This window comes from Peromyscus californicus, unplaced genomic scaffold (assembly GCF_007827085.1).
Source record: "Peromyscus californicus insignis strain IS unplaced genomic scaffold, ASM782708v3 Scaffold_18__1_contigs__length_77618521, whole genome shotgun sequence".
Lineage (NCBI taxonomy): Eukaryota > Metazoa > Chordata > Mammalia > Rodentia > Cricetidae > Peromyscus > Peromyscus californicus.
In genome coordinates, this window is record NW_026294480.1 from 57144779 (window position 1) to 57172369 (window position 27591).

At 45.0% G+C, this 27591-nt stretch overlaps 1 protein-coding gene across 1 annotated transcript in view; it reads left to right on the plus strand.

The window, feature by feature from the left end:
* The window catches only part of Ankdd1b (ankyrin repeat and death domain containing 1B), a 59157-nt gene extending 31806 nt beyond the window's left edge, over positions 1–27351 (plus strand). The window contains 10 exon segments of the mRNA XM_052743522.1: positions 635–733; positions 5070–5099; positions 8410–8478; positions 11283–11381; positions 14610–14708; positions 18947–19042; positions 23038–23239; positions 24605–24805; positions 26270–26297; positions 26299–27351. Of these exon segments, the coding sequence (XP_052599482.1) occupies positions 635–733; positions 5070–5099; positions 8410–8478; positions 11283–11381; positions 14610–14708; positions 18947–19042; positions 23038–23239; positions 24605–24805; positions 26270–26297; positions 26299–26329 (954 nt within the window). The 3' untranslated portion in view covers positions 26330–27351.
* Positions 27352–27591: the final 240 nt, after the last annotated feature.

Consider the following 27591-nt stretch of genomic DNA (forward strand, 5'->3'; position numbering starts at 1 on the left):
AGTTTACTTCATGGATTTTTCTACTTCATGTTGAGTTTGTCTCTTATAAATTAGAACCTTGATGAACTTGGCCTCAAAGCTGCCTGTGATGTGTTGTTTCCTGAACAGAGGACACACTCCTAGGAAGGCCCAGCCCTCTCCTATCCTTCCTTGAGGATTGCTTTGGACTTGGTCCCACATTAACTGTGAAGGGAAAACTCACAAGGTAGCCATTCATATGGACATCTTTGACTTTCTTAGGGTAAATTTCCAGATGTGGAATTGTAAGTCTACGAGTTTTGCACCGTATTATCTTTTGATATGTGTCATTAAGATTACTGCTCAGGTTGCCTTTATCCGGGTACCCTAACACAGGCTAGGTCCAGTTATTTTTGTTGCTCTTTTTTTTTTTTCTAAAAAAGTGGTACCAAATTCAAGCAAGAATGACTTTTTTTTTTCCTTCCTACTGGTTCAAAAAGCCAAGGCTTTTCATTTAAAACTTAAAAATTGATTTAAAGCTTTACTTAAAACTGGATAATGTCTATATTCTGCTTTCACCAAAGAAAAAGCTTCCAGAAGCCAATGCTGTAGCCTGGTGTTGGAGGGTGTGTTCCTCGGCATAGGCAGTCTCACCTGGAGTCCGTTTCCATTTCAGGAAGGGAGCACTGCCTTGCGTCGGGTTGCTATGCAAGGCCACGGTCCAGCCGTGCAGGTACTACTAACTCAGTGGCCGGAAGTAAATGCGACCAATGAGGTATGCGGGCATGCAGAGCCCGGCTATTTTCTTCAAGTATCCTCCACCAGGGAGTTTGCTCATTCACTCAGAAGCCGTTTGTAAGAGTGGGGCGAGGAGGGATGACACCAGAGAAACACAGTCTTCCAGACACAACAGAGACTGTGGCTGTAGGCACAGAGCCTGCACAGGTTCATGTCCGATGGGATCTCAGCATTGGTAAGGGGAAGTGGACACAAGCTTCCAGCTCTAAGCAGCTGTCCCCAGTTGACAACTGCTTGCAAAGAAAAAATTAGTTTTCTCCAGTGGTATACAAACTGCACTCAAGGGAGGCTCTGTGCCCAGCAGTAGATGCCAACACAAAATAACTCAGTAGTGTTTTTGTAGACTTTTCGTCTCATATTGCTTGGATTTTTTTTGTCTGACTCGTTTTTGCTTGAATGTTATGGTTTTGGATTTTGTGGTTTTATGGGTTTTGTTTGTGTGTGTGTTTCTTGTTTGTGTGTGTTTTTAAATTCTGCTGTTTGTTTGCCTGATTGTTTTCTAAAGAGAAAGAGAGAAAGAAAAGGCATGGAGGTGGGTGAGTGGGGAGGTGGGCAGGACCTGAAAGGAGTTGAGGGAAGAGAAGCTGTGATCAGAATATATTGCACGAAAAAAAAATCTTTCCAATAAAAAGAAGAGGAGGAGGAGGAGGAGGAGGAAGAAGAATGAAGAAGAAGAAGAAGAAGAAGAAGAAGAAGAAGAAGAAGAAGAAGAAGAAGAAGAAGAAGGAAGAAGAAGGAGAAGGAGAAGGAGAAGGAGAAGGAGAAGGAGAAGGAGAAGAAGAAGAAGAAGAAGAAGAAGAAGAAGAAGAAGAAGAAGAAGAAGAAGAAGAAGAAGAAGAAGAAGAAGTCATCATTTGTTTTTGGAATGTGTATTTACCCTGGAGTCCCATAGGACAAGAAAGACATGGGGAAAAATATGGTTATAGCTGTATACTCAATATGCCATGAGAATCTATTTCAGAAACCACATCCTTCACATAGGTGGCAATATCTTATCTCTGTTTTAACATTCCAGTGGACTTTGGCAGAGAGAATTGGCTTTTGTTGTTGCTTTTTATTTTCCTGGGGTATGTGTGTGAATGTGCATAAAAGACATGGTGTGTCCTGGGACTGACCAGGTCGGGAGGACAGAAATTGACAATAGTTGGGCTGAGTAGCTAAAACAGGTAGATGATGAAAGCTCTGATCACCAGCTATTTGGTTTTCTTGCCTATAAAATGGGGACAAAATGAATCCTTCTAGGATTATCATATGATTTGACTGCTCCAAAGTGTATGGTCTTGGCAGTGTATGTTGGCATATAAATGCTAAGTAATGCTAACAACAACAAAAGAATCATGCGTAAAAGATATTGGAAGCATGCTGTTTTTCAAAGTATTTTTATTATATGCCAAGGGGAAATTAATTTTAACTTCTTTTTCTTTTTGTCAGAATGGAGAAACTCCATTCATGTTGGCTGTTGAAGGAGGTCATGAAGAATGCAGCCGAGTACTCCTGGCAGGAGGAAGTGATGTCGACATTCCAAACAGTGTATGCAATCTGTGCTGTGGGAGGAGAACTTGGAATATGCTTTGGAACTCTGGTCCTTAATTGATGGTTTACTAGATTTTTATAGAATTAAAATTTTAGTATGCTCTGTTTTGCATAAGAATGAGTTACCGCAGGGTGGTGGTGGCACATGCCTTTAATCCCAGCACTTGGGAGGCAGAGCCAAGCAGATCTCTGTGAGTTTGAGGCCAGCCTGGTCTACAGAGCGAGATCTAGGACAGGCACCAAAATTACACAGAGAAACCCTGTCTTAAAAAAACAAACAAACAAAAAACAAAAACAAAACAAACTAGAATGAGTTACCACAGATAGTCTCCATTGATGTCTCTTCGAAAGCAACGTCATTCCTCCAATTCATTTGGAGAATGACTGAAAAGGAGACAAAAGGAGAAAAGACCTGTCACAGTGAGATGACAGACACTCGACTCCACTTCATCAACTGCAGATACTAAAGAAGAGAAAAGTTTGCTGTGTGAAAGCTCCATGGGTCATCCTGGGCCCAAAAGGTGCAGGTTGCTGTCTGCCTCTAAATATAAAATACTTTATTGAGTCATGACACTAACAGACTTTGAAACTTTCAAGATTAGTGTTTTAGTTACCATCCTACTGCTGTGAAGAGACACCATGAACCAGGCAGCTTATAAAAGAAAGCATTTAATTGGGGGCTTGCTTACAGTTTCAGAGGGTTAATCCATGAGCCTCACAGTGGAGAGCATGGCCACAGGCAGGCATGGCGCTGGAGCAGTAGCCAAGAACTTATATCCTGATCCACAGGCAGCAGGCAAAGAGTAAGAATGGGCCTCGCATGACTTTTGAAACCTCAGCGCCTACCCCCAGTGACACACCTCCTCCAATAAGGACAACACACTTACTCCAGTAAGGCCACACCTACTAATCCTTCCTAAACAGTTCATCAATTGGGAACCAAACATTCTAATATATAGGCCCATGGGGCCATTCTTATTCAAACCACCACAACTATGTTACTAGCTTCAGTTTTTTTTATATTATAAAACAAAACAAAACAAAACAAACTATAACTGAGAATGAGCAAGAAACCAATCCAGGATCATACCTCAATGCCAGTGCAAAGATTGAAACTCATGCTGGTGGCTGTGTCTTCAGATGGGTTACTGAGATTTTTTGATTAATATTAAATTACAATGAAAATAACTCCTGACAGAAAATTCAAATGGTATCTAAAAGAGTATATGATTTAAAAAGTGGCTTTCTCCAACTCTCCATTTCAGTTCTGCTCCTCAGAACTCATGTCTCTGAAGTTTACTTAGTCTCCCAGGAAGTGTCCATGCATTCACAAGGAAAGGGTGACTGGACTGGACATTCATCTGCACAGTAGCATACTATGTAATTTATGCTACTCTGCACCTTGCTGTTGCTTTTATTTTAATCTTTGTATTAGCACAATGTGTAAACCGTTCCTTTACAGGGGCTGGAGAGATGGCTCAGTGGTTAAGAGCACTGACTGCTCTTCCAGAGGACCCCGGTTCAATTCCCAGCACCCACATGGCAGCGCATAACTGTCTGTAAATACAGTTTCAGGGGACTTGACACCTGTAGCAAAAGACAAATGCACATAAAACAAAAATAAATAAAACCCCAACAATTCCTTTACAAAAGGTTCAACGCCCCAAACAATGTCTTCTACCCTAGTAAACTGCTGTCATGAGTAGATCCTTCTGAAAAAACAATGTGTTACTTCATAATGTATGGGAAGTTATTAGAGAATTTAAAAGGCATGGATCTAGATGATGAAGTTGCTATCAATGGCCAGAGAAGTCATACAACCTGTAAGTGTAATAAATATCTAGACACAGCTAGATAAGAGTGTGGTGAATTTATCAATTGGAAAAACATGTTACTTTTAAAAATCATAATGCAAAAAAAAAAATCGCAATGCATGGACCTTCATGTAGGCAAAACACTCATACATATACAACAAATCTTGAGAAACTATAATGAACATACTATAAATATTACATTATATAAAATGTTTATTATGGAACACTAATTAAAAGTAATATAACAAATGTTAATAGAGTTACACAGACATTGACAGGTGTCTTAAGAGAGAATATAAATCAAATATAGTGAGTTTCTTCTCAGTGATATTGCAAGGTTATTGATACAACAAGCATAGACTAAGAATTCAGACTATGTCTGTTGCAGAGATGGCTCAGGAGTTAAGAGCACCTGGCTGCTCTTCCAGAGGACCTGGGTTCAGTTCCCAGGACCCACATCAGGCAATTTACAATTATCCGTAGCTCCAGTTTTAAGGGTATACTATCTCTGGCTTCCACGGGCACCTGCAGTCAAGTGCACACACCCATATGCAGACAGACAGACAGACACACACACACACACACACACACCTATACCCAATTAAAAGTAATAAAAATAAATCTTTGAAAATAAATAAAAGAGTTCAGGATGTGGAAATCTGTCTTGTCCCCGGAGGGCATCTATTCCAAGTCCTTGGGATGGCCTCCCTGCTTTGCAGGGCTCTGAGGCTCGCTCCCTCATCTGAACTCCATAGCTTCTATATTTGCTCTTCTGCCTTCATCAGGGTTTGGCTTTACTGTGATTTTCACACGCACACGCTCACATTCTTCCCTTCTAGGACAGCACACTCTCATCATCCACACTCTTTCAGCAACAGCCTCAGCTGATGGGAGTTGCCAAAAGTCCACGCCAGCTTTACCAGAGTCATTGCTTGAATAAGTTTGTGTCTCCCCATTACCAAGGAGTTTAATCTCCAAAGCCTCACGATGGCAAGGGCAGAAATGTAATCCAACCATGGTATTTAGAGGCGCATCCTTTCAAAAGTGATTAGTTCATTAGGGTGGAGTCCCATGATTGTTGTATCCTGGTAAGTTTATAAGGAGAGGGAGAAAGACCATGTGGATGGAGATACACACCACAGCACTGTGATACGATGCAACCTAGAGAGTCCCATTCCAGAGCCCACTCCAGGACATTTGGACTTCCTTTCTGAGCAAAATAAACCTCACTTCTTTATAAATTAGCCCACCTCAAGTACTTTGTGATAGGAATGAAAAGTTACTACTATTTCTAGAGGTTTTTGCCTTTGTTCATTAGCATAGTTCCTAGATAAATAATCCCAGCACCGACTGTAGTCCAGAACTGTTCCCAATTGTCCTAGAGAAGACTCCTAGGAAATAAGCAATGTGGAGTAAGAAGCCAGCCGCGGTAGCACACATGACTACATTATTTCAGACTTCATTTTGCTTTTACATCTGCAGGGATGTGTTTAGTCATGGGAACGCTTCACCTTGCTGATATCAACTGCGCTTGGCCTCTAGGAGATGACTTTTGTGTTCTCTTGCCTCTCTCTGTCACTAATGAGAGAAAGTACACAATCGAGTCATTTCCGAGGAAGCAATTGGAGTAGGAGCATGGATTTGGTTGTTAGCAGACTTCCTCCATTTGTGCTAGATGGAGAGACTGCCCAGTTTGGGTACTAGCCTCTCTTCAGCATTGTATCAGCTGCCATAAGCCTTACGTCATATCTTATCAAATGTATTTAAATATCCCTACATTTCTAATATGTATTACCATTGTTACTCTAAACAGATCTTTTATTTTTATTTAATTATTTGGCTTCAGTGAACTGCATCTAATTTATAAGTGATTGATTTCTTAGAACATTGTGTATATACTTGGAAATTTTCAGGAGGTTAAAAAAATGAAAACTGTAAGTCATTTACAAATATAATGAATATTTTATGATATTACATTTAACAATCAATGAAGTAGGAATGTGTCAATTAAATATTTATTCACTTCAATTTTGTGGCTTTCTTTTGGTATCTTGGAACCAGTAATTATTATTTTTTTCTTAAGTTTCACATATTTCTGGGGCTGGAGAAATGGTTCAGTGGTTAAGAGCACTGGCTGCTCTTCCAGGGGACTGGGGTTCGATTCCCAGTGCCCACATGGTGGCTCACAGCTGTCTGTAACTCCAGTTCCAGGGGATCTGATACTGGGGACCAGGCATACACGTAGTGTAGAGACATACATGCAGACAAAACATCCATATGCACGAAATAAAATAAGTTGCACATGCTCCTTTGTTTCTTATAAAACCCATGGGCCACATATGTTGTGCCGATAGGGCTGTGTACAAGTCTCCATAGGATGCTGGCTTTGAGTTCTTCAGACATTGGTTTCGGATTTAGATGGCCTCAGATCTTCCCAGGGGTCTTTGAAGTTTCAAAAGCCCATCGTATTCCAGGTTTAGCTCTCCCTCTCTGCCTCATGGTTGTTGACTGCCTCATGGTTGTTGACTCAATATGCAAGCTCTCAGCTGTTGCCTCAGTGCCGTGCCTGCCTACCTGCTGTCATGTCTCGTGACAAGGTCATAGACTCAGCTTCTAAACTAGAAGCCAACAAACCCTTTCTTTTATGAGTTACCTTGGTAAGAGTGTTTTGTCACAGGAACAGAAAAGTGACCAGGACTGCTCTTATCAGCAGGTGTATGTATACTAGATCCCTCTTTTATAACCTCCTGGTATTATTTATTCATTTATTTGGACTGAATAGAAGGAAATATATTTTGATTCTGAAAACTTTCGCAGTGGGTTGACTGGACCCATCTGTGATCATCCTACTTTGAGTCTGTTCACATGATTATAGTCAGAGGTTGGCCAGGATTTTAGTCATGCATGACTAAATATCCAAGACAGCTCACTCACTTATCTGGAAGATGTTGCCAGCTGTCAGCTGGGAGGTCAACTGCAGGACCAACAAGCGGCCTCTGTGTAGGGGTTACCCTTGGCTAGCTTGGCAGCTGGCCCCAAGAAGAAGTGCTGCAAGAATCATCAGTACAAAAGGAAGGAGGTGGAAGCCGCCAGGCTAGTTAGGGACCCTGCATGGAACTGGTTCTTTTATCACTTCTGCTCTATCCATTGGTTAAAGAAGTTACAGGTCCACCTAGATTCAAGGGATTAAAGAAATGAATCCTAGCTGTTGATAGAGAAGCCGCAAGTAGGTCAGCCTACTTTGAGAAACCGGTTCTCTCCAATGTTCTTATATGGAGGACCTGAATATATTTTATGGCAATCTGATAATCAACCATAACTAATTCACCGGCTTGCCTTGTTGCCAGTTCTCACGCTAGGCTGTTTGGAGGTTGACTGAAGGTTAACCAAGAGTAGACCACAATTTTAAGTTGAGTACTGTTCAGCTCAGGCACTAAGTAAAGATACTTAGGCACTGGAGAGTGGCATGAGGCTGTAGAAGTGAGTGAATGAGAGTTGTGAAAGGAAATGGGTAAAAGGACCAAGAAGCGACACTTCACATAGGTGGAAAGCTTGCTAAGCTTTGAAGCCATTCCTGGCAAAGAGGAGAGCTGGGAATAAACAGAGGCAGGAGCCAGAAATCACTGCGGTGGTTTTTTGAGGCCAGTGCCAGTCACCTATTTTAACTCAAGGGAAGGATTTGCTGGGACCACAGTGGTAAGCTTGATTCTGGAAACAGGGATTTAACTCACGTGTGCCTGAGTCATAGTGTCTCAGGGTCTTAGGTTAGGCTGCTAAAAATAAAAATTAAGAAACTTTAAAAAATGAATAGTAATAACAAGGCTGGGTGCCTTAAGCACCAAGCAATTATTTCTCATAGTTGGAGATTGGAAACCCGAACCTGGGCACTAACAGGGATGGGTTCTGGTGAAGATGTTCTTCGGGCTTCATTGGCAGCCATTTGTTGTGTCCTTCCACAGCTGAAAGAGGACCTTTCTTACAAGAGCAGGGACACCATCATGAGGGCTCCACTCCCACAACATTACCACTTCCTGATGTCTCCTCTTCCATATCTCATCTCATTAGGATGATGAATTTTGGAGACCCAGCCATGGAGTTATATGATATGGTAATAGAAGACACTTTAAAGTGATAGACTCCAGAATAATCAGAAACACATCGGAGTTCCTTTTTTTAAGTAGCTGTACTATTTCATTGTGTAAATTAATGACCATGTACTGGGCACCAGACTGCATGTGGATAGTAATGGGGTTCCCCCTTGCCCTCCCCATCTGTTCCTTGCAGCCAGTGCTTTGCAGACAGCCAGCAGAATGGCCACACATCCCTTGTCAACTTTCTTCTCGGTGAGAATGCTGATTGGCAGCAGAAGAAGGAAGTAAGTCCATGCCAGTCAACACAGGCTTGGGTGCTGGCACAGGGAAGCTGGCTGTGCAAATGTCCCTGGATGAGATGTTTCACAAGGGCGAGATGGCTTTTTATTTGTTGTTGTTGTTTGTTTGCTTTTGAATCTTAATCATGGGGAATAAGATCCAAGGGGTGGATTTTAGAAAGTCATTGAAGTTCCTGCACAAAACAAAATCTTTGTGTTTAAGATATACTTGCTGCAGGAAGTCTCGGGTGTCTAGAGGTGCCTTGACTCCTGTGGGGGATCTCACTAGCCTGGAAAATGCCGTGGCGGCGGCTGCTGCTTCTGCTGCTGTGGATATGGAGAAAATGGATCGTTTCCTCGTCTCTGAATGATCTTGTGGTTTTTCAAAGTCAATCCTTTGTCACTGATTGAGGTTCTTCTGAAGTTTGGATTGGCTTTGGCAGAACAAACAAAGCTCCTCTGTGCTGGAATCTGACAAGAAGCATTCCTCTATTTCCCACTGTATTTTCAGTCTCTCCTGCGAATATTATTTCCTCTGCCTGTGCTGAGCCATTTCTATTTATGGCGCTGACTTGAAAGGAGGGATGTGATCTGAACCATGTCCGATAATTTTTAGAGCGTGGAGTTAGAGGGATTGGCTCCAGTTTACCCAGCTCAGGCCAAGGAGGCTTCCTTGTTCTCAGGAGAAGCTGGGTGGTCCTGGCCTGACCACTTTCTTGAGATGAAGGATGCTGTCTCTTTGTTTTTGCTTCATGCCTTGAGGGAGACGTTTCTTTCCAAGCAGAGGGGACCTTCACAGTCTCCCTCTCAGGTGACCCTTGTCCCCTGGCTCAGCCGTACAGCCCTCCCTGATCCTCATCTCCCGTCAATCAACCTGTCCCCATGGTGAGGATGGAGAACTCTGGAAGGTCTGTGTTCAGGTCCTGCCTTTGCCTCTTCCTTGTTATTGTAGTTACCGACCTGCCTGTGTGGAAGGTAGGGAATGTAAGGTCCAACTCCTGGGGTTAGCGTGAGTGATACAGCTTTTAAGATCAGTTATTTAACCCAGTCTTGTTTTTCTGCATGTTTTTGAACCAGGGTCTTGTGTAGCCTGAGCTAGCCCGAAACTCCCTACGTAGCCTTAGACTGACACTTGAGATCCTCCGGTCCCTGTCGGCCTCGTGAGCGCCAAGATTGTGGCACCTGCTTAATTTAGTGTTTCAAACCGGGATGAACATGGCGGATAGTGAGTGTGCAATGAGTACCACGAGAGGAAGTGCTGCTGAGTGTGCCAGGACACCGACCAACATTGCCTGTACGCTTGAGTGACACCACAGGTTATCCTAACCACCCCACCTCCTTCGCATGGCTGTCCCCTCCTCCACTCTGTTCCCTGCAGCTCTGCTCCCCCCGGCTGACCTGCAGTCTCGCCACACCTCAGGCCGGCGCTCTCACGCTGCCCTCGGCCTGTCCCTCATCCTGCTTACCCCATGCCCTCACTGCTTCTGCTCCGCTTTGTTCTTTCTTCCTCAGTCCTTAGCCGCCTTCTCTCCTCCCAGAGAGCTCGGCAGGCCAGTGGGGCTGGATGGAAGGAAGGGATGGTAGCCAGGGGCAGTTGAGACAGTGTGCGGCGATGGGCTTTGTGGGCTGAGTAAGAGAGGGGAAGGACGGAAGGGGTGAGAGGGGAAGAGCAGAAGGGGTGAGAGGGGTCGGAAGAGCCAGGTGGAGGGAGGTAAAGAAGACATAGGTTGTTTAGTCAAAGGAAGAGATGAAGGAACAGGCTGCTGAGACTGGCCGCAGCCCACCATGGGTGGCCTCTTCGCATGAACGCTGAGCCCCAAGTAGGCAGGACCACCAGCCAGGGACCAAGGGAACTGAGTGCAGCTTGCATCTGTTCAGGAAATGCTGACTGCGTATACATTTCCTCCTTTGCGGCCACTCCTTTTGTCCTTTGGCTCTCTGAAGGCTTGGAGAAGTCCTCCGTTGAGCCCTCTTAAGACTTCCTTGTCCAGTTCTTCAAGGAAGCCTCTTCTAGCTTTCGGAAGAAGGGTCAAACCCTCCCCTGTTCCTCAGGCCACCTCAGCACATTTGACGTTTCCCCTAAATCACTTAAACTTTGAAACTAAGTAGCTGTGGTGTGTGACTGAGCTAAATAAATAAACCAATAGAAAGGAAAGGACTGTTCTAGGTATGGTGGAGGAGTGAGTGTATCATAGTGACATGGGAGAGCACAGCTAGAGGCAGGGACATCTGGGAGAGTCCAGAGTGGACGGGACCAGCCTGAGCTGGGCCATGTGAGGAGACAGGGAAGGGAAGGAAGAGGGGAGAGAGGGGAACCAGGGGCAGCAGCCAGGAGGCCAAAGGTCCAAAAAGGGACAGCTAACCACAATGGTTGGATTAAATAGGGAAGAGCAGCCCAGCCCCCGGACTGGAGAGTTCAGGGTAGGGGGTAGAGTTTGCCAGCCAGAAGGGCCTAGTAACTGAGGGAGGCAGGACAACCTAGTGGCCAGTGTCTTCTTTGATATGTTAAATAGGCATCTCAGCTGTTTGTCCCAAGTTTGAAACCCCACAGTGACTTCATTAAACAGATAAATCTCTAACCCTGAAGAAACAGGCCCATAGTAGGTGTTTGTTGTATATGCCCAGGATGCCCAGCCAGCAGCAAGGGGATGGTAATGATTGCTCAAGTCTTCCTGCGGGTCCCACGCTGAGGTGGACTATTTTAATTCTCAGAAATCATCAGAGAGTGATGGTTGAAATGAATTGCTTCGGGGTTTGAATGCTGAAGCTAGATGCTTTTGAATTTGCAATTTTTGTCTTTCTTTCTGCAGCCCAAGGAGTCACCTCTTCACTTAGCAGTTATCAACAACCACCCTACAGTTGTAAACATCCTATTAAGTGCTCAGCATGATGTCGACATCTTAGATCAGGTAAGCTAAGCAGGCAGGAGCCTGGATACTCTGTTCTCCTGTGTTTCAACTCGGAATTTCCAGGTTTCAACACCATGCGACAGCAGGGAGCTCTGCTTAGGTTCAAGGTGCCTAAAAAAATGTCCGGGGGGTGGGGTGGGGTGGGGAACATCCGCATCCTTTTTTCATCACGTTTCTTCTGTAACCAGTATCCTGTCCCCACACTTCTGTTTTCTGCAAAGGCAAAACGCGGATTCTGTGGATGTGTAATCAAGCCTTCCATTTTTAAGAGGCGTAGCCAGGGTTTTTGGTAAACAGTGCCAAGGCAAATTGCCAGAAGCCCTGTAAATCAAAAGCTGCTCCTACAGTGTGAAATGTTGTCCTTGGCTGAAAGCTGGTCCCCGTCAGAAGGAAGCTTTGTTTCCCTATTAAGTATCTTCTATGCCAGAAGGTAAAGGAGACTCTTAGAATTAAAACAAACAAATAAAACGATCACCAGGTATTCGGTGAAATGAACCGGGACAGAATCAAATAACCCATAAAAGCCACCCATCCCCGCCAGCTGGAGATGGAACCCGGTGGAGCAGCAAACAATGGGGCTCCTGTGGCCTCTGGGAGCTGCTGCCTTCCAGGGGAGGCAGGCAGGGGGAAGCCTTTCTGGGGGTCTGAGCCACATACAGCCTCCTTTTCCAGACAATCTCCTCCTGTGCCTCCTAAGTTAGGGGGAAGCTGTCATGTGGGGTATACCTGTCCCAACCTACCCCGTCCCCATTTCCTTCCCTTTGAAACAGCGTGACTCGATCCCTTCAAGTCCCCTCCAGCTCCAACCTCTCGGTTAATTTTTGACCTCAGCAGAAGGGAGACTTATCCGCACCCCCTCCCTCCCTCCTTTGGGCAGCCTCCCTCTTCTGTGTTGCATTAGCCCACACATGGAGGGCAGAACTCCCTGTTTATTAAATACATTTGCATATTCCACGTTGTTAATTGCTAATGTTCAAATCTTTCCTAAAGTGAAAACCGTTTGCTAAGTAGACAATGCCTTGCGTTCATGTGCGATTTGGGCTTCTACAGAACTGGCTTGATCCCACTCCAGGGAAGGAGTGTTTATCATGCCTGCCTGCCAGTTACATAACTAGACCTTATCAGTTCAAACTTTTTGTTACATCAGTAATATACATAAAAAATACTAAAATTACGTTTTTCACATAATGTATATAGAATCAGGACATATAGACAGGGTCTAAAAAGGCAATTGTTCCTTTAGCTCCACTTGTGTTGGTGTTTCCTGTGTTCTGGACTGCGAGCGGTGTTGTCCAAACACGCTTTTGTTGAAATAGCACACTTGTACCTGTGTCCTGTGTTGGTATAGACAGCCCTTTGATAGATTTACTGGTTCCTGTGTTGGGTGATGAGCCCCCAGAGAGGCACACTGCCACCTGCTGGTGGCCTTTCCTAGTTAAACAACTTGGCTTTGCCTTTTTTGGTCGGAAGGGAACCTGCCCTTCAGCCTGGTGGAGGAGTGGGTCTAGACGACACCCAAGGTTCCTGTCCATCTAGATGTCTTCATGTCGCTCCTTTCTGTAGGAGGTCAGGGTGATGATCTTTTGTTGACATGGAGTACACTTTTATCTTCTTGGTAGGAAGCAACTACTTCATTGTGAAGTTAGAAGTCTTTCACTCCTTAATACACAATAATATAAAAAATGCGGTAAAGCATCAAGAAGGCAATAAAATAATCTTTGGTGCCCCCTTTTGACATCACCATTTTAACTATCAATGAATTCCTTTCTCTTTTTCTATGTGTTTATAGATTAAGCTTAGCCAGATATAATGCCTTTGTCTCCTAAAGCTTTTTATTATTATTATTTTTTTATTTTATGTGCATTGGTGTTTTGCCTGCATGTATGTCTATGTGAGGGTGTTGGACCTTCTGGAATTGGAGTTATGACTGCTATGAGCTGCCATGTGGGTGCTGGGAGTTGAACCCAGGTCCTCTGGAAAAATAGCTAGTGTTCTTAACTACTGAGCCATCTCTTTACCTTTTAATATGTTATCAGTAGTTTTTCCTTTATATAAATCTTCGAAGCCATTTTATTACAATAAAATGCGTGACATCAGTTATCATTTGAATTATTTTTAAGTGTACAGTTCCGTAACATCACAGAACTTCCCCTTTCCCACTCCCCAGCCCCTGGAAACCGCCATCCTTCCTGTCATTATGAATTTGTCAACTCTATGTACCATGTGCTGAAAAAAAATTTTTTGAGACAAGGTCTCATTACGCTTCTCAGATGGGTCTCAAACTCCTGGGCTTAAGGAGTCCTCCTTCCCTAGCCTCCCATGAGGCTGGGACTACAGTTCCATGACCACACACCTAGCTCTGAAGTGGATTTAATAGTTGCCAGATATTCCTATATATTTCTATGTAGTTTATATAATGTCTCATTACCAGACATGTAACTCTATGAGAGGGGGCACAGTAAAGACACTGCTGATGTGACCACTCCATGACTTGGGGAAGGGTTTTATTGTGAATAAGAGAGAGAGAACATCCAGAGGCATCTGGAAGAGTCCAGAGCAGAGAGGGAAGAAAGCAGACTGGACCTGGCAAGCGCTATCTATTAGAGAGCATGAGAGAGCATGGTGGGGGGAGAAGAGTGGAGATAGCCGGAGAGAAGAGCAGGAGACAGAGACCGGAGCACAGGGAGAGAACGGGGGAGAGCAAGGGAGGCGGAGAGAGACAGCAATGGAGAGAGACAGCAATGGAGAGAGACAGCAATGGAGAGAGACAGCAATGGAGAGAGACAGCAGGAGTGAGGGCCACAAACCGTGTGCATTAGAACAAGGACAACTGGGGGCGGGGGTGGGAAGGGCCAGGACAGGTATAACAGGTACTTGTGATCCTGAGGAATCCTGGAGGCCAGCATGGGCTTTGATAAGCTGATAAGCCCCACAGGTAGCCATGCGTCCCTTCTGCCAGAGATAAGGGAGGTCACTCCCTTTGACAGATGGAACCTGTTTCACCAGTTCCTGAGGAATGCTGGCTTTTATCTAGCCTCTAGACATCCCGTACTCCAGTTTGAGCTCATTTCTGGGTATTTGGGCGGCCTGTGACCTAAGTGTAACTTCCTCTGCTGCTGCAACAACTGCCGCCTGTGTCCACATAAGGGTGCCCCTCTTCCCCTGAAAGCCTGCATGGCGTGCTCTCCTGACTGTGCTTCCACAACAATTGCACATCTCTCATGGCAGAGGCAACAGACTCCTCTGCACGTGGCTGCTGATCTTGGAAATGTGGAGTTGGTGGAGACACTGCTGAAGGCCGGCTGTGACCTGAAAGTCACTGACATGGTAACTGCTCTGTGCTCCCTGTTTCCTGAGATGGCAGCGGAGACCTCCCTATTGGCTGCCATGGAAACAGGAACACCAGACTTCCTTCTGAGAGATGGGTATGGGATGCATCTTCATAGGCAGGAAAACACCTAGATTATCGTGTGTGTGTGTGTGTGTGTGTGTGTGTGTGTGTGTGTGTGTTTGTAGCACATGGAGGCCTGGAGGCCAGTGGTCAATGTCAGGACAGCGCTCTACCCTATTTTTTAAAGACAAGAGCTCTCATTGAAACTGGAGCTTGCAATTTAGCTAGACTGGTTGACCAGAAAGTCCCAGGGATCCACTGTTCCTATCCCCCCAGCCCTGGGATTATATGGGCAAGCCTTTTTACATTGGTGCTTCAATGGCAAGCACTTTACTAATGAAACCATCTCCCCAGCCCCACATCTCAATTTTTTTTATGATATCCCTTTATTTAAATTTAAATGCTATTTTTGCAATATTTTATTAATTTTTTGAGAATTTCATGCAATGTTGAAGGTGGACTTTTCTGTCCTGTCAGCCTATACCCCAATAACCACAAAGAGGCTTAATGTTAATTATAAATGTTCAGCCAATAGCTCAGGCTTGTTACTGGCTCACTCTTACATTTTAAATTAATCCATTTATATTAATCTACATTCTGCCATGTAGCATTAACTTTCTTTCATCTTGCACCTCTTGTTTCCTGTCCATGTCTGGCTGGCAACTCCTCTGACTCTGCCCTTCTTCCCAGTGTTCTTAGCCTGGTTCTCCTGCCTAACCTTATCCTGTCCAGCTATTGGCCAGTCAGCTTCTTTATTAAACCAATCACAGCGGTATATATTCACACTGTGTAAAGGAATATTCCACACACTGTCTTTTGAACATTTTTTACTTTCCCAAATGCTCTCCTTGTCACCATCTCTGCCCTCCCATCCCTGCCCACCCAATTTCTAGATTTCTTCCTCCTCCTCCTCTTTCCTTCCTTTCTTCTTCTTCTTCTTCTTCTTCTTCTTCTTCTTCTTCTTCTTCTTCTTCTTCTTCTTCTTCCTCTTCCTCCTCCTCCTTTTCTTTCCCCATTGAGTCCAGTTTGTGTTATCCAGCTAGTTGGGTTTTGGACCGGCCCTGGTATGTGTTCAGGCTACAAAGGATCACATCATTAAAGAAATGGACTCATCCCTCTATTCGTAAAAAGTTCTACATATGCATTTAAGAATATATATTATAGTGGGGCAGTGGTGGTGCACGCCTTTAATCCTAGCACTTGGCAGGCAGGGTCAGGTGGATCTCTGAGTTCGAGGCCAGCCTGGTCTACAGAATGAGTTCCAGAATGGCCAAGGACTACAGAGAAACCCTGTCTTGAAGAAACCACAAAATATACATATTAAAGCACACACACACACACACACACACACAAAGCCTGAATCAAGTTGGTTTTTCCTGGAAGAGAGTTGGTTCAGAACAAACAAACTATTAACAGTGTGTGCTTGCTAAACTAGTAACATGTGCATGCCAATTCCTTTTTATAGCACAGAGCACCAGAATGTCTTTATGATACACAATATGCCCCTTTCAGTCCTGGGGGTGGAATCCAGGGCCTTACCCTTGCTCCACCACTGAGCTAAATCAACAACCCCAAACCTGCCATTGTCTTTTCTGGTTTTTACCTTCTCGGCCCTCAGTTCAGTGCCTCACTGGTTCTCTAGCTCCAAGTCATGAGTTCTGCATATGTGTGATCTGAGGTCATGGTGTTATTTTACTTTTTTTTTTTTTTTAAATCATAAAAGTCACACAAGCGGTGGGCAATGTGGTAAACATAGAAAAGTGTAGGAAACGTGACCACCTACCCTAGGGCCTAGACTTGGGTGGAATGCCACTTAGTCCCCAGATGTGGCTGGTTGACTTCATTAACATTCAGCCCTGGTGTTTTCCCATTCATTCTTTTCAGAGTAACTTGCTCTGTGTCTCTCTTCACACTTAATTCCTCCAAGGCAGTTTGCTGGGTAGAGGCTCTGTAGGAATTCTTGTGGGGCGCCTGGTGCTAGTGGACTGGCTGGACCAGTTGTCGAGGTCAGTACCATCACTCTCCTTTGCTTGTTTGTAACCCAAAGCTTGGGGTTGCTAGCCCGAGGATGCAATCCCCCCCCCCCCACCCTTCTCCTTTGCTTCTTCATTCTGAGGGTCTGGCCCATGGCAGGCACTAGTATACATTCAACTAATGGATAAGCGCTACCCTTTCTACCTGCTCCCAAAAGTAAGTCTTTCTCCGGCTGTGTTAAAGTCTGGATGGGTAGTTGGGCATGGTGACACAGGCCTTCTCCGGCTGTGTTCAAGTCTGGATGGGTAGTTGGGCATGGTGACACAGGCCTTTGATCTCAGCACTCTGGAGTAAGAGGCAGATGGGTGTCTGGGAGTTTGTGGTCAGCCTGGTCTACATAGTAAATTCCAGTGCCAGAGTTCCAGGCTAGTCAGGCTTGCATAGTGAGATGCTGAGAGAGAGAGAGAGAGAGAGAGAGAGAGAGAGAGAGAGAGAGAGAGAGAGAGAGAGAGAGAGAGAGAGAGAGAGAGACTGAAAAAGGAGATGAGAAAGGCTTGATGTAACTCTAACTTGGGGATCACAAAGCTCTTGGCCTCTGTCTGCCTCGTTGTCAAGAGCAGATGGTACCTCCACTCCAGTGTGCTGATCCTTAAGGAAGTTTCTCCAGCTTGAAAATTCTGACTTTTAGAATACTGCCTTCCCAAAATAGGCTAATTATGGTGATTCAAATGGCTCTACAAGGCAGAATGCAGACAGTATGCAATTAGAGACTTGCTAAATGCCTGCAAAATGCAATTCTTCCTAATTTCATTACCAGCTCTTCTGCTCACAGGCTGGGTACTTTCAGTCCCGACTTCCCAGCTCAGCTGGGTCTTAGCGCCTGCACTAAACAGCATATCATTTGTGTTGGTGGGAACTGTACTTGTTGTTGCTATCCAGACATGTAAGAGCTATTGAGAGAGGTTTCTGCATCTTTACGGTTAGAAACACAGTTTTCTAAATTGCAATTTTTTTCTGGAGTTATTTCTGACCATTACTTTAAACTATCTTTAGAGTCAAAGATAATTTAGAATATGTCATAGGTCATTTGAAATGCAGATAAGGGGCCTGGGGCATCAGTTTGGTAAATAGAGTGCTTGTCTTGAATGCTTGAGGATCTGACTCTCATCACTAGTATCCATGTAAAAATGCCAATGCTGGGCATGGTGCCACGCCATTTATAAGCCCAGTGTGGAGAGACAGAGACAGGAACATCCCCGGGTCTTGCTGACCAGCCAGCCTAGTCTAATGGGTAAACCCCAGGCCAATAAGAGACCCTGTCTCAAAGGAGGTGCTACGTGTTTCTAAAGATAACACTAAGGTTGTCTTCAGGCTTCTGCATGAACACTCATATATGTACATGGGCACACACACATGCACTGAAGAGAAAAGCAAATATAAACTATCCTCCTTTGTCAGGAAAACATGTATAGATGCAGAAATAGAAATTGTGTACTTCACAAAACCAAGGGGCACAGGTTGCCAAGAGATGCCCTCTGGCTGGTGAGACAGCCACCGTGATGAGACACGGGCTTCAGGTAGCATTTGTCCCAAGTTACATCCAGATCGGTCCTTTCTTACTCATCCAATTTGGTTAAAATTGGAATACTTCAACCTTGGTTAGAGGCAGTATGTTATAAAAGACAAAACTCCTAGCTGGGAGCCCGTGAGCTGAATCCTACACTGTGCATCATTTTGTCATTATTGGCATTGTTCTCAGATCCAGCCCTATACTGTCTCATTACATCATCTTCCCTAAAAGGAGGATTCTACTTCCTGATCTGAAGTGGCTGCCCAGATTCTTGATGTCCTGTCAGCCTTCCCCTTGGGAAATGGAGGAATGAAAGGAGAATGTCATCTTTCCTCTCTTCGAAAATCTTTCCCAGGAAAAGAATGTGCCTTTGCACTTACATACCATTGGGTGAAATGTAGGTCTCATCCCTGACCTCGAGGGAGGCCAGGAAATGTTAGGGGTGGCACTCATCATAAGGGCTTTACATGCACCATCACGTTCACTGCTCACCAGGACACCTGGCTGTAACTGCAGAGACCCTGGTAACTAAGGTCTGGCAGAATGGGGATCTGGGTGCAGGTCTCTGTTGAGAAGCTGGAGCTCCCATCTAACAGGCAATATCACTCCCACACCCTCTTTTTAATTTAGTGAGGAAAGACTGCCCTGGCCGTGGCTGCCAGGAGCCACCACAGCCTCATCGTGGATATGCTCATTAAAGCCGAGAGGTATTATGACCAGAGAGAGGTAAGAAAAGCCAGTTCCAGCCAAATCAGGGGCTCTTTTGGCAACCACTATTTCTGAATGGAGAATGGAGGGTCTGTATAATTCTTCTGTTTACCCCCCTGCTGTCATGAACCTTGCTCAGTACAATGATGACTTTCCCAGTGCTGTCTCTATTCATGGGATGGACAGCGCCTCTTCCCCTCCTCTTCCTTTGTGGACGTTGGCAGTCAGACCTGAGAATATGGGCCAGGCAGCCTCATCCATGGCAGCGTTGCTGGCCTAGCATGCCAGCCCCTGCCGACCGACTCCGCTGTGACCTCTGTCTCCTGGTCTCTGGCCATGACCTGTCACAGAAGCTCCAATGAGTGGTACACAGGGGAAGTACTTTGCGCTCTCCTGACTCTGACGGTTTTGCCATAGTCCTGTGCTGACTTCCTGGCACTCGAGTATTCTGGGACAATTACAATCTTTGAAGACACACATCTTATCTCTAGGCCAGTTTTTATCTTTATCTTTCTTTCCTCTGATGGTCTGCCAGCCACACATCTTGGTAGACTGTCCTTCCCTTCAAGATTCAGGTCTGTGCCCTCGGGCAAGGTGCTCAGACACAGGACACCAATCCCAACTTCTAGACCTCTGCTGTTTCCCGGTTTCCCTCCTGGGTGCATGGCTTCTCCTGGGCCAATGTGTCATGCCAGCATACCTGTCCACACAGCTCGGATGTCTGTTGCAGAGAGGTTACAAACGTGGATTGCTGTCATTGGCCAATCCCGCGATAGTCTTCTTTAAATCCATAAAGCAAGACTCTTTACTGTCTACGTCCCCCTCAGAAGTGAGCTTAGTAGTCTGGATATACAGTCATATATTAATCAATGGCAAGGAAACTTGAGACATGTGCCATTAGGCAATGTGATCATTGTGTCAACACTGCTGAGCACTCTTACACAGGCCACACACCTAGGCCAGTTTAGCCACTGTCGTATGTGTGATCCATGATGATCCACATAGCTGTGCACCCCAAGACTGTGTATGGAGTCTGTCAATGGCTACACAGCTTCTTCGCAACTGCTCTTGCATGTCGGACAAGAAAGTCTGTTTCGCCTATAAAAGAACAGTTTCTCATATACAAGGAGAAGTCTGTTTAATCTTCCTCCTCCTCCTCTGACTTATTTTTATTGTTCCTTTTTTTGGTCTTCTTGCTTCTTTATCCTTCTGTTCATTTTCTTAATCATCTTTATGTTACTGAAGACTCAGATTGCCTTTCTCTTGTTCCTTAAGTGGTTTTGCTACACTCGCTTTGGAAAATCAAGTTGTTCAATCCGTCTATTTTTAATGACTGTTAGCAGTCTATATTATTTTGGCTAGATGAGAACAAATACCTTTTGCACCAAATGAACCCTTCTTTTCTAAAAAAAAAAAAAAAAATACAGCTGAAGGGAGACCACGGGAATAGTACATTGAGAACCCTGGTAGCTGGAGTCCTGAGGTTTGTGGTGCTGGGAAAACTTGTTTTTAAATAAATAGCATTAATTTCTCTTTCTCTTTTTAAAGTTTACCAAATGCAGTTATTATATTAAATAATTTTTCTCATTAATCAAACAAGTTTATATCCTGATTTAGTACAAAATAATTACCAATAAAAAGTTCAGAGATAATTTGAACTTTTCTTTTATATCTACTTACATATGTTATATTTATGTACATCACATCTAAATTACCTATATATTGTGTCTATATATACACATACATATTTAACCATATGTACATCCCATTTAAATTATCTCTATATTGTGTCTATATACATACATATTTAACTATATGCATATCCTATTTAAATTACCTATATATTGTGTCATATATATATATATATATATATATATATATATACACACACACACACACACGTACATATTTAACCATCATCCATCATTAAATTCAATGGTTCAAAGGCAAAGGATGCTTCTTAAATCTGCCTTTCACTATTTGCAATTGTATGTATTTATTATTATTGTGGTGTATGCATGTGTGTGTGTGTGGAAAGAGGGACAGAGAGCACGACTTTCGAGAGTTGGTGCTGGCTGTTCACTTTGAGGCATGGTTTCTGCTGTTGTTTCTGTTGGGCTTGGGTACTGTAGACTACTCCTGACAGCTTAAGTGATTCTCTTTTCCTCTCACCTCACCGTAGAAGTCCTGGGGTTACAGATGAGCACCAGAGCACCCAGCTTTGTAAAATAGGTTCCGGGGATCAAAGTCAAGTTGTCACGTTTGTGCGACGATCAGTTTTAGTAGCTGAACCATCTTGCTAGACCTGTTTTATGCTTTTTACTCTCCACACTTCTGGTGCTCCAGCAACTAGGTCAGTCCCAATGCTTTCCCTGTTAGAAAAAACCTGGGTGTTCCGAGTCCCCTGCCCCTGCCTATAGAAGCGTGAGTGTCCACCCTGCCCCAAATGCTAAAATGCAAAGACTGCAAGATTCTCTGAGAAATAAAAATGCACAGAGTGAAGACGGATGCTCATGTTCTTCTCTCCTCATGCTTTCTGATGTTTTGATCTCACTGGGTAGGTCGTTTGATGAGGAGGAATGGGGAGAAAAGGTGCACTTTGTTGGTGCTCCCATTTCAACTCTTAGGATTCCTGGAAACATGGCACCATGTCGGTAGAGACAGAGTGTAACTGGAGAAGACTGCAGTTTAGTCTTGTGAACAGTTGTGAGTGCTCACACATGCCTCCCGTTGCTATCCCAGTGTCTGCACCCAAGGCCCAACACCAGCAGAAAGCCTAGCCCTGCTCCTTGGCTGAGATCCCCAGGGCTGTGCAGAGCTGTTTGGAGGTGGTGAGGGCTGAGTACAGGCCTCCTAAGTTCTCAAAACTCTTGGAAGGCAGGGTCCCATACCCTTAGCCCATTTCCTTCCCTGGCATGAACTCCCATCTTGTTTTTAGAGTATCTTTCATTAAGATTCACTTTCATTTAAATGGAAGACTAAAATAGAAGTCATTCTACATAAAAAAGGAGGGAGATAGGGCGTCTTAACTAAACCTTTTGGTGAGTCATGCCTTCCATTCCCTCAACAGAGCTGTAATCTTCTGCAGTCCTAATGGCCTGTGTGGTGTAGTTCTAGGAAGCACGACACTTGCTTTTTCCTCCGAGACTCTTCCCTCTAATGTTTTTGAGAGGTTGATTAGGAAAGACTGTGGCAGATCCCACCAAGGAGGCAGAAAGCAGCTTAGAAAGGCAAAAAACCAAACAAAAACCAAACAAAAACAAAACAAACCCAAGAGAGCAGTCTAGGCACAGTGCTGTTGGGCTTAGCATGGCTGCTGTAGTTTCAGATGAAACCACTGCCACTTCGTTCTGTCCACTACCCTGTCCCCTACTCCCTACCTTACTCTACCCTACCCTACCCGGCCCTGCCCTGCCCTGCCCTACACTACCCTACCCTACCCTACCTTACCCTACCCTGCCCTACCCTACATTACCCTGCCCTGCTCTGCCTTACCCTACCCTATCTTACACTCCCCTACCCTATCCTCCCCTCCCCCCCCCCTCCCCTCCCTTCCCCTACCCTGAGTTAAGCCTCCAGTGTCTCCTCATGCTCAGGAGAGAGCAGAAAGAAAAGCTATGAGGTTTTATTAAGGATGTATCCAATCTGAACTCCACTGAGGTGTCAATGAGAAAATCCAATACACCAAAGAATAAAGAGGACTCAGTGTTGAGAGTCAGACCACTAAAGCTGTTGGTTGTGATGTTTCACTTGCCAACATGTCCCCTCTGTTGTTTTTGGAAGTGGACAAATACCGGTCAGCAACCCAGACACAACACTGCAGAATCACTCACATTAGCTGCTTCAGATACAGTCCTCATGCTTTTTATTCAGACATTTCTGTCCAACTTGGATGAAAAAAGATGGTCTATTACAGATGAACAAGACTCAGCTACTGCTTTACCAATTACTCATGACGTCGGGTAGCAAGGGAGCACGCTGCAAATACCCGGCTACAGTGAGTTTTCATTTAGGAGTACCACGAGAACATCCAGGACTCAGTAGCAAGCTCGACACTGACCTTCAAGCAGGACCACAGTCTGGAGACCAGGCGCATCTGCACACTCCTCTGGAACCTGGCCTACAGACATCTGAAGGCTAAGGACTGGCAGAGGCTGGCCTGCTTTTGGAGCTTTACGGAGGACCAGATCAGAGTCATCGAGGAACAGTGGTCAGGTGAGTGCGGACCAGAGGACATGGACAGGAAGTCATTCAGAGTTGGGAACAGCAGCCCTTCAACACTTCAAGTAAGTGCCCAGAGCCCACAATAGGCAGAGTCCAGGTATCACTGCAATGGAAGTCAGCTCGGCTAAGTCTGCAAAGGAGGTTGGGAATTTAGCAGAAAGTTAAACTCCCGAGAACCTGCGGTCAGCTGTGCTTGCAAAGGCTGACTGCTTTGGCCTAAAAAAGAAACGAAGGCTTCACAATTGAGTGGGAACCAAAGAAGCAAGGATACAATCCCTGGCATGCCCGTGGAGTATCAGTCTGGCTTTCCAGAAGAATCTGCAGGTTGTCCTAGATGGAAGGCCTTAGAAACAAAGGGCTGCCCTAGAAAAGCTCACTCTTGAAGATTTCTGCTCAGGAGGATTCCCTTTACCTCCTGGGGAAGGTTTACCAGGTTGGGGAAGGGTTCTGGGAGGACATCATCTGTAAGCCACACACACGTATGATCTCACTAGCGTGGCATTAACATTCACAACCAGTCATATTTTAATTCTCCAGGCAACTGGCACCGGGAAGTTTGTGGAATTTTGAATGAAGAATGTTGGTACATGTTGTTGGTATTGAAGAAACAATAATACATGTTGTTCTTCAATTCTTTGACAATACAACAATAATACATGTTGTTTGTATCGGAAAAAAAAAATTAGTTTTTTTGAGGAGCACATTGTTCCTGCCAAGATCCTAGGCTCCTTCTGTGGCATCTGTCCCAGGGAGTCTATTGTGTGTTTACGATGGTGAACTGTCCCAAGTGACAACAGGTTGTCTTCTGATGCCAACACTTTTCCTAACACCTCAGAGGTTAGGTCTCAGGGATTTACAGGATGAATAATCCTGACTTGAGTTACAGACGTGCTGAATTGGAGTGGCTGTATGGCACAGGCTTGCAGCCCAGTGATTTACAGAGCACCAGGGAACTTGTCATACTGTGTACTGTCATTCAAACCTATCGACGGGGAAAAAAAAATCTGCATTTGCACAAGATGCCCGGCGAAAACATGTACTTTGAGCCTGACCTGCTAGAAGACCTCATATCTTGTGGGAATTGTCTGTTACCCCCAGGCAGGCATCAAAGCCATTCAGTGCCCTATAACTCCCCACCCCTACCCTGTGTGCGCTGAGGTGTGTCCCAGAACAGAAGGAGCAGGCCGGGCTGTCCTGTCTCCGAAGGGAGGAATAGCAGGACACAGTGAGGAATGGCAAGAGCGTCCTCCCGTCACTCGGAGGAGGAATGAATGGACGGCAGCAGTCACTTAGAAAAGTGTCAGAAAGAGGTACCAGTGCACAATGCTTCCCCCCGGGCCTCTTCTCCTTATACAGGTAACCAGAGCTTCTGTGAGCACGGCTACAGGGGCTCTGCTCATCCGGCTACAGGGCTCTGCTCATCTGGCTGCACGGGGCTCTGCTCATCCGGCTACAGGGCTCTGCTCATCCGGCTGCACGGGGCTCTGATGACACAACCTGACTCTGCCAAGCAGCTCTACGAGGAGCTGGCGCATGCAGGATTCCCAGAATCAGCCGGTGAGTTAGTTTGCCGCAAACCCACAGAAATCCCTTCTCCCTTCAGTGGCGGGGTGGGGGTTACTCCCTGAATTCAGCAGCAGTCTGGTGGGGGTTGGTTGTGGCCAAACAGAACATGGAGCCGTGGAAGGGGCTTGTGTGTACCTCTGCAGCATCTGCCTTGGTGAAGTCAACCAGTCAGTACTCACCAGTTTTAGCGTTTGCACGAAGAGCGGGGCTGTTTCTGTGTGGCTGTGGACAGGTAGGGTGCGGCATGAGTGCTCAGCCACCTTCCACAGCTCAGAACGCTTCTCCACAACTGAGCAAGGATTTTCTCCCTCCCAAAGCTACTTGCTCCTATTGGCAAACTCCATCAACTTGGTGGTTGTGAAAATGTTCTCTCTGGGTAGAAAGAACAGTGGTACACAGGCTGTTGCTTTGCCAGCTGAGCCCATTACAGAAAATCACCCCCCCCCCAAAAAAAAAAAATTGTCCACTGTGTTCAGGGAACACTCTTTGAAAACACTGGTAAGTTAGTAGCTTTGTAACTCTCCTGTAACGACAGCCACTGAAGGACAAAGGGGAGAGGCATCTGCCATTGTTCCCACGGAGGCCATTCCACCTGGGGCTGAGCACCTAACTGTCTCATTCCGGCAGCTGAAGCAGCGTTGTTTCAAGCAGGAGTAGGAACGATGAGCGCTCAAGACATCTACGTTGCAGGACATTAGCCTCCTCACACAAGGTCCTGCAACTTTCGACATGGTCGTTCCAGTGAAAGTGTATACACACAAAGTCCGAGGGAAGACTAAGGAGGCAAGGAGGCAGTGTGAGGAAGTGGTTAGGGCTGTTGTGAGCCTCGCCTTGGCTCCAGCTCTGTGGTCTTAGCAGGTTCTAGAAGCTCATTGCCCCAATGCGCCCATTCTAAACTAGGGAAGAAAACAACAGCCATTTCTAAAGCTGCTGTGGATGAAATGAATGGTGTGGGGAACACAGTCAACCACATTTAAGGACATCAGCTGTTGGTCTTGAATGTGTGTGCTGGTTAATTTTTGTGTCAACTTGACACAAGCTGGACTCATCTGAGGGGAGGGAACCTCAACTGAGAAAATGCCTCCATAAGATCTGGTCGTAGGCAGGCCTGTAGAGCATTTTCTTAATTAGTGATGAAGGAGGGCTCAGCCCATTGTGGGTGGGGCCACCCCAAGGCTGGTGGTCCTGGGTTCTATAAGAAAGCAAGCTGAGCAAGCCATGGGAAGCAAGCCAGTGAGCAGCACCCCTCCATGGCTTCTGCATCAGCTCCTGCCTCCAGGTTCCTGCTGGATTTGGAGTTCTTGCCTTGGCATCTCTCTAATAGACTGTGATTCAGGATATGTAAAGCAAATAAACCTTTTCCTCCTCAAGTTGTTTTTAGTTATGGTGTTTCATCATAGCAATAGAAACCCTAACTAAGGTAATGTTATCCTGTTTTTTTTTTTTTTTTTCCAGAAAAGATTCGTCAGTTCAAAGGTAAAACATGCAAGCTCCAAGAAATGTGCACTTTCCTAAGCTGAAGAATCGACTCAAACGCTTGCCCGCTCCTCATGCAGTTTGCTAACTTTGGTTCCTGAGGGTCACAGCCGTCTCCCGGCAGATGCTGCTCCTCCAGGGATGGAGTGAACACACCCGCTTCCTCCGGCTCCAGCCTCACACTGGCCTTTGTCTTTTTCTTGAGACAAAATGCTGACTTTCCCAGTTCTGTCTTTTGATGGACATGTGGAACAGCATAGCTAGAAGGGTTCTGGACCTGCTTAAAACCCAGACTGATGGCAGGAGCAGCATGGCGCTGCACATGGGAATGCAAGGGCGTGGAGATCTGGCTTTGGAATTGGATTCTTGGCTGTGAGCGGTGTGCATGTGACATTCTCAGATCTTTGGCTTCCTTTTCTGGTAGATAGAATGTTTCCTCCAGAGACTGGGGTAAAGATGAAGGGAAAACACCATGAATCCCTGACCTCAAGGTGGGATACAAGTGGGATGCAGTCATCAACTCTTATTTTTGTAAAGAAACTGCATTTGGAAATTCAGTCACTGCTGGCTTTATACCAAACAAGTGAATCTATTATTCAGAAAAAAAAAAAAAACCAGACATACAACAGTGATTTTTAAACCCTTCATAATCTAAATATGGATAATTTTAATTCTTTGTATTTTCTGGTACATTCAATTTTGTTCACAACAAACACTACCTTCTGTAACCTGAGAAAGTTACAAAAGGTATCAGTTCTCATCATTGTTTACTAATTCTGACTTAGTCTGGGAAAGCTGATAAGACAATCACGAGCAATAATTCTATCATTAATTTACAGTTTCAAATATTTTTCTTACATTGATTGTAAATGGCCCACGTAATACTAGGAATGTTTAAAACAGGCAATATATTCACAAAATTCCAGAATTTAAAAAGTCCCATCTCAGTCTGTTCTTCAGTTTGGCCATACTAATGACCTTGCTAGCATACCTCCCACAACTTAACCTCTGTATGTAAAATAAGTACAAATGCATACTTACTATAGAGTGTTTCCATCAAACGTGTGTTCTTTAACTTAGGCCAATATGAATTATTTGGTGACAATCTGTAGCACTTTTAGAGTTAAAGGATGCCTATAATAGTCCTAGCTACATCAACTTCATCAGTATGTCCATAGGACTTGGGTGCACGGGAAAACCTAGCTGTCTGGGCTCCTCAAAGGTCCAGCCTAAGACCAAGGTTTCTGTAGAAAACGGACATGATGCTGAGGAGGGGCCAGGTGAGGATGCTACCAAATTGG